Source organism: Oncorhynchus tshawytscha, linkage group LG05, assembly GCF_018296145.1.
Source record: "Oncorhynchus tshawytscha isolate Ot180627B linkage group LG05, Otsh_v2.0, whole genome shotgun sequence".
Lineage (NCBI taxonomy): Eukaryota > Metazoa > Chordata > Actinopteri > Salmoniformes > Salmonidae > Oncorhynchus > Oncorhynchus tshawytscha.
In genome coordinates, this window is record NC_056433.1 from 52,276,913 (window position 1) to 52,289,379 (window position 12,467).

At 45.4% G+C, this 12,467-nt stretch overlaps 1 protein-coding gene across 1 annotated transcript in view; it reads right to left on the minus strand.

Annotated features, from left to right (window-relative positions):
• LOC112251551 (neurocan core protein) overlaps positions 1 to 12,467 on the minus strand; it is a 196,880-nt gene that overhangs the window by 22,388 nt on the left and 162,025 nt on the right. Inside the window, exon 12 of the mRNA XM_042322067.1 lies at positions 220 to 378. Within this exon, the coding sequence (XP_042178001.1) occupies positions 220 to 378 (159 nt within the window). The remainder of the gene's footprint in view (positions 1 to 219; positions 379 to 12,467) is intronic.

Sequence of the window (12,467 nt, forward strand, 5' to 3'; positions counted from 1 at the left end):
GAGGGGAGGAATAGGGAGGAGGATGAGGGAGGACGAGTGGGAGGATGTCTAGCTCTGGCCTCTCTGGGACTGGGAGGGGTTCACCATGCTGGGGCTTTTATTTTGTCTTTCATTTCATCCAGTTCTTTCTTTCTCCATCCCTCTGAGGATCAATGCCAGAACGTGAGACTGCGCTTCATTATATATTCCGTAAAGTCGCACTGATTGGAAGACACCCACCGTTGATGAAGTCCTGCTCCTGGAGTGTGTGTATGCTGGCCAGGTGTCCGCTGTGCTCCCTGCAGTCCTTCTCTGCGTCCTCCCAGGTGTGTCTGCGGCTGAAGTACCTGTAGCAGTGGCCATGGAATTTCCTCCATGTGTGTTCACAGCCCTCTGTGTCTGCACATACAGAGAGAGACACAGAGAGAGACAGAGAGAGAGAGACAGAGAGAGAGAGACAGGGACAGAGAGAGAGACAGAGACAGAGCGACAGGGAGAGAGACAGAGAGAGGGGGTTAGTCTACAGAAACACACAGATGCATACTCATACATCTCAGGTTCACACAACCATGTGCATGGAAGTACAAACACACAGTGTATTCAGTGTATACGGATGTATGTATGTGCATATCATTTTTCTGCACTAGGGATATCATTATTGTTTGGATAACCTTATTTACTGATTTTTAACCTTATTTACTGATGCGCACTGCAGAGAACACCCGAAGAAGAATGATCATTTAATTACCATAGTGAATTTTTGTAATGTTTACGTGTCCATCAATCCCAATCTGCCAACTGCCGATTTGACACGAAAATAAAATGTAATTCATTCATTTACACACTTTTTTCCTGTCTTTCACATTCATTCCAGTGCTCTACTTTCCCTCCTCCAGTACCACCCCCTTTTCCTCCCTCCCTCCCTCCCTCCCTCCCTCCCTCCCTCCCTCCCTCCCTCCCTCCCTCCCTCCCTCCCTCCCTCCCTCCCTCCCTCCCTCCCTCCCTCCCTCCCTCCCTCCCTCCCTCCCTCCCTCCCTCCCTCCCTCCCCTCCCTCCCTCCCTCCCTCCCTCCCTCCGTGACGTCCGTCCAGGCCTAATCCCAGTCAGGCAGTGGGCTGGGATGGCAGCAGAGCAGTATGAGGAAGCAGCTTAGCCCTGTGAAAGGCTCTTTAATCTATTTAAATGACAACAATCCCCAGAAATATCTCCCAGTGGGGACGCCATCCGGACTAATTCAACCCTGTCACAGCCCCTGTCAGGACTCTGCTCCTGTCTCTTCGTTCCTACTTTCTCTCTGTCCGTTTCCCTCTTCCTTTCCCTTCATCCCTGTCAGCATTGAGCCTCGTCCTCCATCCCTCTGCATCCCGCTTCGTCCCTTTGCTTTCACTCTCTATCTCTCTCCCTCTATCCATCCCCTTTCTCCCTGTCCCTTGTCGTGGAATTATCAGAATATAACTAACCCTGACGTGTGTGTGTGGTTTGCTCCCATGATTAGGTAAATAGAGGAAATTTCCACGACACCCTTCATCCCTGTCAGCATTGAGCCTCGTCCTCCATCCCTCTGCATCCCGCTTCGTCCCTTTGCTTTCACTCTCTATCTCTCTCCCTCTATCCATCCCCTTTCTGCCTGTCCCTTCATCCCTGTCGGAAAGCACTGAGCCTCTCCCTCCCTCCCCCCATGTCATCACTCTCTCTCCATCCATCTTCCTTGGGGTTCACTGTATGGCAGTGCTCAGCTGCACCCATTCACTGTGTCTACGGAGGATGTGTGAGGGAAACAGAGACCGTATGTGCGCGTGCGTGTGTGTGTATGCATCTGCGTTTGGGGAAGGGGGTTCAGGGCTTTTCTGTCAACCCAGCCCCCCTTTCTCTCCTACCCCTACAGAGTGGGGATCGAAGAGAGATGGCCTCAGCTTTCCCCCCAACACATCTAAAGCCACACGGTTCAATTGTGCAGTGCAAATAGGGCCGTATGGAACCCTGCTTCGCATGCAAACACTTCCAGGCCGACATGAGAGGAGCTCAGAGGAAAGGGGCCAAGGAGAGGAGGGTGTGTGTGTGCGTGTGTGTGTGTGTGTGTGTGTTTGTTTATTTGTAAGTGGATGAGCGCTAGCTGTAGAGACTGTCCAGTCCACTTATATTACACAGAGCTGCTGTCCATATGATGCACTATCTTGTAGGGGACTGTTCCCCACAACGCCATGCTGTGATAATAGTCATCAGACACCTCTCTACATGCCCAGAGGAGAACAGATGAACGCTTGAAGTGGATCTCTCCAGAGGAGAGCTGTCCGTGGTTCTGAAACACTCAGCACCAGCAGAATGCACTGCCCTCGCTCATTATTACTATTCACAACCTTCCATCGGCAGGCGCTCAAAGCAATCTAGTCTGTATTTGTTCTCAGTCAGGGGAACAACATGTAGCAAATTGCTTTGCACCCCCTAATAATAGGAAGCGATACTTAACGTGTAGTGACAGGGTAACTACAGCAGTACCCTCATGCCCTATCACATGTGCAGAATGTGGGAGCGCATGTTGAACGAATGGCGAATTGCCATGGCACCAAACAAATTGGCACATGCACTCACTCACGCACGCACGCACGCACACACACACACCCAACACACACCCACACACGCGCGCGTGCAAAACACACTCTGTGGAGGCCTGTGTGATGTGAACACATCTGCAGGGCTGCAGACTCTAATCTCTCCCTTCTGCTCCCAGAAGGCTCCAAGATAACGTACTCACTCACTGGGCTACGGTGTGTGTGTTTGTGTGTGTGTTTGTGTGCGACTGAATGTGGCGGGCGGGGAGGGGGGTTTGGCTGTTCACTTCAACACTCTATGGCAATTGGACACACATTCGTTCATCACACTTTCGTATTTCCCAACAGCAGTGCCTGTGTACGAGGCCCATTTTCACTCATTGGATGAATTAGGCGGAGCAGAGGTGAGAGATAATGGGAAAATCATTGAGCCTGCTGTAAACCTCAGGGATGTTGAAGTACCATCCAGATGTCACGGATAGAGAAGATGGCTAGATCTCGGTTCCCTCCACAGCTACCGTCAGCTCACACAGTCTCTGCTGCCCAAGTAGCTTTCATCATCAAATAATACTCTGCTGTTCCACACAATTGCATTGAACAGTATGATGTAGGGAGGTGTACTATTCTCCAAACGTCCTTTTATTGAGCCAGGTAGACATTGAAAACAAAGCCTGTTTTGCAACAGTGACCTAGTTGGTTTTTTGTAGCCAAACTGTATAATATGAGCTATAAGCTATAAGCTATATAAACTATATTTCCAACAAGTTGGGAAAGATGAAGTAGTACTGGGAAGTTTGTTTACTGACTCCGATCTTTCCGACTCTTTCAGTCAAAATAACACATATTTAGAGTCAGTAATGTTCATTTGAGTCTGTAATGCTCAGAGTATGCGGGAACCCGTATCGGCTAACAATGAACTGAAAACTCGAAAGAGTCATGGCTCTACGAGCCCCTCGTTCACGTCGTTCACCATAGGGGGCTTATTGGAGCTGTTATTTGAGACTGAGACTTGTAAATGTGTGTTTCAACAGTGTACATTTGTTGATTGCTAGGCATTCAAATTAGCCTATTTCTTGATACATTTGAAACGAGTTGTGGCCACAACCGGACTAGACTGTGAACGACTCTTGACAGAATGCATTGAATGCATGTTTTTCCCGCAGCTCTATCGTTTGCTACTTCTCATTGCGGAGAAGAAACTAGCGCGTAGCCTTTGGCCAGAGCTTCGGTTGTACAAAGCTGTGTCCATAATATTCAATAATCAATTCATTGCGGTCATTCTTGCACCCTGCGATCATTTATCCATTATAAACATGTATTTTGTTTCTCTATGCTCATGATCTACTTTCCTCTGTGTATATGACAGAGAGTAGGTGGTCGGAGCACGTCTCCGGAGCCGCTGAGCCAAGGAGTGTGTATTCATTCTGCTGTAGGACTCATTGCGGCCAGCACTAGCAGGTCAAACCAATGACTAAAATGAACGAGTCGCTCAGAAAAAAAACAAATCATGACTCTTAAACTCAAAGAGTCGGTGGTTGGTATATTGTGTTGGGGTCGGGAGCGTGTCCAACATGGCCTGCGTCGGCGTAGACTGGGTTGTTATCTACAGAAACAGGGAGAAGGGAGACACTGGGGGGCTATGTAGGGGCGCGCACACACACACACACACACCGTAGGCTGCATCTGGCACCATGCCCAGACAGCGTGTAAGGCATGGGCTGCCCACTGTTGGGCCTTTACCAGCCAGGCCTCCTGGGAGCTGCCATGAAAGAGGCCAGTGGTGTGAAGGAGGCGCACAGAGCAGCTTAATCCAACAGCCTGAGAGGAAAGAGCCTGCGGCGCTGACACACACACACACACACACACACACACACACACACACACACACACACACACACACACACACACACACATACACACACACACACACACACACACACATGCACGAGCACAGTCAAACACCCACACACTCGCACACACACATACACACGCACACATACACACACACACATACACCCACTAACACACCCACGCCAACATTATTCATCAGTTCCTTTGGTGTGATATCTACTGCTCATTAGACGATTTCACCCAGACTATCAATATTGCAGAAAGAAAGGAACCATGCCTGTGCAGACAGACAGACAGACAGAACCGACAGAGAGACAGCCTGACCCAGAAGGAAGCCAACGCAGATACGGGTCTGCTCACAGATCTTAAGACTGTATCGACTGATTTCCTACACCGACAGAAGTCTCAATGCCTGATATTAATGCGTTACTTCAAGTTTTTATTTTTTGTTTGGACTGAAGCACATTTCTTCCATTAATATTCAGAGTGAGCAGGGAATGAGCATCAGTTAGGGAAATAAAAGGCCAAACGCTTCCAGCTGAGTGATTGGGTCGTTTATCCACTTCACCATGTGATATTTGTGCGCCGTGGCTTTTTGAGACCTCTGATGATGAAACGCTGTGTGTGTGCTGCCTTTCACCTCCCCTCTCCCTCTCCCTCTTCCCCTCTCCCTCTCCCTGTGACACTCGCTTTAATGACTGACAGCTCTTTGCCATTTAAACGAGGCCACCCAGAGTCGGAGAGAGCCTTCCACACTCTCACAGAGACACCCTTTGCTTTTAGTGAGAATGTCTAAATGGAGGATAGGATGGGGGGTTATTATGGTTATTACAGCTCTGTGATGAAGAGTCTAATCGGGTGAGCATTACCATCAATCTAATGGGTGAAGATTGGACATTACTAATGCTCTCTGATGCCTGCCTGCCTCATTCCACCTAATTACCTGGAGACGTGACATTTACCCCCAAGCCGCTGGCATAGAGCTGGAGACAGAGGGAGGACCCACACACACACACACACACACACACACACACACACACACACACACACACGATGGGACAGACCTTTACAGACCTGCTGTATATGTACAGTATGTGGACTGTGGATGGGAGCAGAGGGGAATGAGTGGGATAGAGGGATAACACACCACACACATATAAAAATAGGCCTGGTAGTATCTACTGTATGTAGCTGTAACTAGCTCCCTAAACTGAAATGAGCTGCTGGGTGTTCAGGCCATCAGCAGTGGAGCTCTGTTATTGGTGGGCCTGCCAGGACGCCCATCGGCACTAGAAAGCTCAGAGCCTCTGTTTACAGGCCCAGGGTACACTGGGGAGACCATTAGAGAAGAGGAGGCCAGGACCCCAACACTCTGTCTAACAGTTCTGCCTCTTAGCTGGCACATACTGGATCACCACAGCACCTAGTCTAATGGCTCCATGCTAGCGCTCTGTCTATAGGGGCTAATCCTGGGAGGCTGTCAGTTATATGCAAGGGAGGTTATAGGTGTGTGTGTGTGTGTGTGTGTGTGTGTGTGTGTGTGTGTGTGTGTGTGTGTGTGTGTGTGTGTGTGTGTATGTGTGTGTACAGTATGTATGTATGTATGAATATGTGAGAGAGAGAGATTGTGTGTGTGGGTGTTGGGATTGCCTGGGAGAGATAGAAAGAGAAAAGGAAGCAGTGCTTTCCAATGCTAGGACTCGCTCCCTCTGCCACACAGTCCTAGAGGAGATGAAGGGGATTGCTCCTGGAACACGTCCCTAATTAAGCACCTTGAATGACATTCAACACAGATTCCTATCCTGCCACACAACGACAAGATGGGCTTTCATTTTCCCCCAGAACAGACCTGGCAAACAGAGACAATAGCATATGGGCTGAGAGCTGGAGTCAGTCGTTTGACAGCGTTTCATTATTCTGTTTGACTCGTCCCTGCCAAGTTGCCTGAAAACTTAGTGATAATTTTCCTGGCGCCGTGCGGCTCCCGCAGATGCGAGGCCCCCAGTGAGGTGGATCATGCTCAGAGCGAGGACGAGCGCTGGCAGGATTAAGAGAGACGGCAAAGACTTGAAGCCCACTCGATCCGCCCGCCTTCTGCTCCGAGCCCCGGTACGTGTCCCTCTCGACGTGTTTTATTATAACACAAATCTTCATTAGCATTAATAGCCTCGATAAATACCCAAAGGAAGATCAATTTGCTGGATTTCCTTGCGGTTTATGCCGAGTCGTGGTTTAGACAGGACCCACAGCGGCTCAACGGCTCCAGGCTGACCCTGGAGATGCCTGTCTTAAAACACAATACTGCATAAAACAGCATCTCTCTTCTGTCTCTTACTCAAACAACTCAGATGTACAGGACCAGTCTAAAGTTTGGACTTACTCATTCAAGGGCTTTTCTGTATTTTTTAAAACTATTTTCTACATTGTAGAATAATAGTGAAGACATCAACACTATTAAATAACATATCATGTGTTACTACACATAGAATCCTGTAGTAACCAAAAAAGTGTTCAACTAATCAAAACGTATTTTATATTTGACATTCTTCAAAGTAGCCACACTCGATGACAGCTTTACACACGCTTGGCATTCCAGGTGGTCACCTGGAAAGCATTTCAATTAACAGGTGTGCCTTGTTAAACGTTCATTTGTGGAATTTCTTTCCTTAATACATTTGAGCCAATCAGTTGTGTTGTGACAAGGTAGGGGTGGTATACAGAAGACAGCCCTATTTGGTAAAAGACCAAGTCCATATTATGGCAAGAACTGCTCAAATAAGCAAAGACAAACGACAGTCTATCATTACTCTAAGACATGAAGGTCAGTCACTTCAAGGGAAGTCACAAAATAAGAAGAAGAGACTGGCTGTGTGAAGTTGCTGGATATGGATGGGAACTGTAACATACTGTTGTACATCTCATTCCAGAGCATCCCAAACGTGTTCAATGGGTGAAATGTTTGGTATGCAGGCTTTCTGGAATTGTGTACAGATCCTTGCGACATGGGAGGTCCTGGGCTGGCGTGGTTATACAGGGTCTGTGGTTGTGAGGCCAGTTGGACGTATTGCCAAACTCTGAAACAACGTTGGAGGTGGCTTATCGTAGAGAAATGAACATTCAATTCAACAGCTCTGGTGGACATTCCTGCAGTCAGCATGCCAATTGCACGCTTCCTCAAAACTTGAGACATCTGTGGCATTGTGTTGTGTGACAAAACTGCACATTTTAGAGTGGCCTTTTATTGTCCCCAGCACAAGGTGCACCTGTGTAATGATCATGCTGTTTAATCAGCTTCTTAATATGCCACTCCTGTCAGGTGGATGGATTACCTTGGCAAAGTAGAAATAATCACTAAAAGGGATGTAAACAAATTTGTGCACAAAATTTGAGCTAAGTAAGCTTTTTGTGCGCAAGGAAAATGTCTGGGATCTTTTATTTCAGTTCATGAAACATTGGACCAACACTTTAAATGTTGCGTTTATATTTTTGTTCAGTATAGATTCAGCTGCAGGCCGATTTTTTGTTGTTGAGCGGATGTTACAAATAATTTGTAGACTGCAAATTGACCACAAGAAGACCACAAACAGATATAATGTTTGACTAAAACATAATCATTCCAAACCCTGCTTACATTTGTATTCGATCACGTGTCTATTATGCGTGGGAATACTTGGGAACAGATTTCTTATATCTCAAATTACTTTCTCAATTACTTTCTCAAATGACTTGGAGCTGATTTCCTGATGTTTGTACAGTCTTTTATGTCCAACAAAAAAATGATATATAGAGAGTTGAAGTCGGAAGTTTACATACAGTACACCTTAGCCAAATACATTTAAACTCAGTTATTCACAACTACTGACATTTAGTCCAAGTAAAAATGCTCTGTTCTAGGTCAGTTAGGATCACCACTTTATTTTAAGAATGTGAAATGTCACAATAATATTAGCTGATTTATTTCAGCTTTTATTTATTTCATTACATTCCCAGATGAACGTGGTACCCTCAGGCATTTGGAAATTACTCCCAAGGATGAACCAGACTTGTGGAGGTCTACAATTTTTTTTCTCAGGTCTTGGCTGATTTCTTTGATTTTCCCATGATGTCAAGCGAAGAGGTACTGAGTTTGAAGGTTGGCCTTGAAATACATCCACAGGTACACCTCCAATTGACTCAAATGATGTCAATTAGCCTAACAGAAGCTTCTAAAGCCATGACATCATTTTCTGGACTTTTCCAAGCTGTATGAAGGCACAATCAACTTAGTGTATGTAAACTTCTGACCCACTGGAATTGTGATACAGTGAATTATAAGTGAAATAATCTGCCTATAAACAATTGTTGGACATATTACTTGTGTCGTGCACAAAGTGGATGTCCCAACCGACTTGCCAAACTATAGTTTGTTAACAAGAAATTTGTGGAGTGGTTGAAAAACAGTGTGTATGTAAACTTCCGACTTCAACTGTATACACACACTACCGTTCAACACTTTGGGGTCACTTAGAAATGTCCTTGTTTTTGAAAGAAAACCACATTTTTTGTCAATTAAAATAACGTCAAATTGATCAGAAATACAGCGTAGACATCGTTAATTTGTAAATGACTATTGTAGCTGGAAACGGCTGATTTTATTATGGAATATCTAGGCCCATTATCAGCAGCCATCACTCCTGTGTTTCAATGACATTTTATGTTAGCTAATCCAAGTTAATCATTTTAAAAGGCTAATTGATCATTTTAAAAGGCTAATTGATCAGAAAACCATTTTGCAATTATGTTAGGGCAGCTGAAAACTGTTTTGCTGACTAATGAAGCAATAGAACTGGCCTTCTTTAGACTAGTTGAGTATCTGGAGCATCAGCATTTGTAGGTTTGATTACAGGCTCAAAATGGCAAGACACAAAGAACTTTCTTCTGAAACTCGTCAGTCTATTCTTGTTCTGAGAAATGAAGGCTATTCCATTTTGAGAAATTGCCAAGAAACTGAAGATCTCGGACAGCGCTGCGTACTACTCCCTTGACAGAACAGCGCAAACTGGCCCTAACCAGAATAGAAAGAGGAGTGGGAGGCTCTGGTGCACAACTGAGCAAGAGGACAAGTACATTCAAGTGTCTAGTTTGAGAAACAGACGCTTCACAAGTCCTCAACTGGGAGCTTCATTAAATAGTACCCACAAAACACCAGTCTCAACGTCAACAGTGAAGAGGCGACTCCGGGATGCTGGCCTTCTAGGCAGAGTTGCAAAGAAAACGCCATATCTCAGACTGCCCAATAAAAATAAAAGATTAAGATGGGCAAGAGAACACAGACACTGGACAGTGGAACTCTGCCTAGAAGGCCAGCATCCTGGAGTCGCCTCTTCACTGTTGACGTTGAGACAGGTGTAAACTATAAAGGGAAATAAATGGCTACAGTTAACACTTTTTTTTAGTTGCAATCATCAAAGCAGTCATCCAAGCAATACAGACTGTAAAGTAGTATAAAGTAGCTGCTACCTAAAAGCTGCTTACAGTACCTAAGCCCTACTGTCTGATTACAGTGTGTCATAAACTGCTGCTATAAATATGTGATGCATAAAGCATCTGCACACAGGGAGTTACACACAAGTCTGCTTTATGAGCCGAATACAGTACAACACAAATGGGTCATGGAAATATACAGGTGAATGCCAAAATAAAATAAACACCAACATAAAGTGTCTCAATAGGGTGTTGGGGCACCACGAGCCAGAACAGCTTCAATGCATCTTGGCATAGATTCTACAAATATCTGGAACTCTATTGGAGGGTTAGTTTTGTTGATGGTGGTGGAAAATGCTGTCTCAAGCGCTGCTCCAGAATCTTCCATAAGTGTTCAATTGGGTTGAGATCTGGTGACTACTGTAAGACGGTTTTTCATGCTCATCAAACCATGACCACTCGTTCCCTGTGGATGGGGACATTATTATTATTTATTTTTTTAACCTTTTATTTAACCAGGCAAGTCAGTTCAGAACAAATTCTTATTTTCAATGACGGCCTAGGAACAGTGGGTTAACTGCCTGTTCAGGGGCAGAACGACAGATTTGTACCTTGTCAGCTCAGGGGTTTGAACTTGCAACCTTCCGGTTACTAGTCCAACGCTTTAACCACTAGGCTACCCTGCCGCCCCATTGTCATCCTATGGGGGGCATAGACATGGCAGCCAAAATAATGGCCTGCCCAGCTTTTTTATACATTACCCTAAGCATGATGGGATGTTAATGGCTTAATTAACTCAGGAACCACACCTGTGTGGGAGCACCAGCTTTCAATATACTTTATATCCCTAATTTACTCAAGTGTTTCCATTATTTATGGCAGTTATCTGTAGTATGTGCAGTATGTACAATATAGCTATCGGGTTGGCAAGGACTGAATTAAAAGAAAAACAAGAGAATTAGAGAGAGATAGCGTGAGAGAGGGGGGAGATAGCGAGAGAGAGAGAGAGAGAGAGCGTGAGAGAGGGGGGAGATAGCGAGAGAGAGCGTGAGAGAGAGAGAGAGAGCGTGAGAGAGGGGGAGATAGCGAGAGAGAGAGAGAGCGTGAGAGAGGGGGAGATAGCGAGAGAGAGCGTGAGAGAGAGCGTGAGAGAGAGAGCGTGAGAGAGGGGGAGATAGCGAGAGAGAGAGCATGAGAGAGGGGGAGATAGCAAGAGAGAGAGAGAGAGAGAGCGTGAGAGAGGGGGGGAGATAGCGAGAGAGAGAGAGAGAGAGAGAGAGGGGGAGATAGTGAGAGAGAGAGAGAGAGAGAGAGAGAGAGAGAGAGAGGGGGAAGATAGCGAGAGAGAGAGAGAGAGAGAGCACGAGAGAGGGGGGAGATAGCGAGAGAGAGAGAGAGAGCGTGAGAGAGGGGGGAGATAGCGAGAGATGCGAAGACGACGACGAAGAAGAAGTGGAAGAAGAAACATAAAGAAGGAAATGGAGAGGGAAGTAGAGAGACAGGAAGAGGGAAGTAGAGAGACAGGAAGAGGGAAGTAGAGAGACAGGAAGAGGGAAATAGAGAGACAGGAAGAGGGAAATAGAGAGACAGGAAGAGGGAAGTAGAGAGACAGGAAGAGGGAAATAGAGAGACAGGAAGAGGGAAATAGAGAGAGACCGGGTGAAATTCCACAGTGTGCCATCACAGCAGGAAGATTTGTGACCTGTTGCCACAAGAAAAGGGCAACCAATGAAGAACACACACCATTGTAAATACAACCCATATTTATGCTTATTTATTTTATCTTGTGTCCTTTACCATTTGTACATTGTTAAAACACTGTATATATATATATATATACATATTATATATATATATATATCTATATATATATATATATATATATATATATAGATATATATATATATATATAATATGACATTTGTAATGTCTTTATTGTTTCTGTATGTGTAATGTTAACTGTTAATTTTTATTGTTTATTTCACTTTATATATTCACTTTATATATTATCTACCTCACTTGCTTTGGCAATGTTAACACCAAGTTTCCCATGCCAATAAAGCCCTTGAATTGAATTGAATTGACAGAGAGGTAGGAATACATATTTATTTTCCAGGCTTCTTCCTACAGACGTGAGTGTTTAGTTTTAGCGTTGGTGTCCTCCTCTCCTTCTCTCTAAAATACCGCTAGCCTGGCATTAATCACTGCCACCAGCTACACAACACACAGGAGGATTTAACACCTTTATCAGACAACATTCCTCGCTAACTTCTCCTAACGCTGAATAAATATTTATGCAACGGATGGAAAAGCAGGCAAGCAAGGAGAAGGAGGAGGAGAAAACATTGGCAAAGCAGTAGCATTCTCCAGTAGGCTCTCTGGGTTAAAGCAGCACGTGAGGAGAAGGAGGAGGAGAAAACATTGGCAAAGCAGTAGCATTCTCCAGTAGGCTCTCTGGGTTAAAGCAGCACGTGAGGAGAAGGAGGAGGAGAAAACATTGGCAAAGCAGTAGCATTCTCCAGTAGGCTCTCTGGGTTAAAGCAGCACGTGAGGAGAAGGAGGAGGAGAAAACATTGGCAAAGCAGTAGCATTCTCCAGTAGGCTCTCTGGGTTAAAGCAGCACGT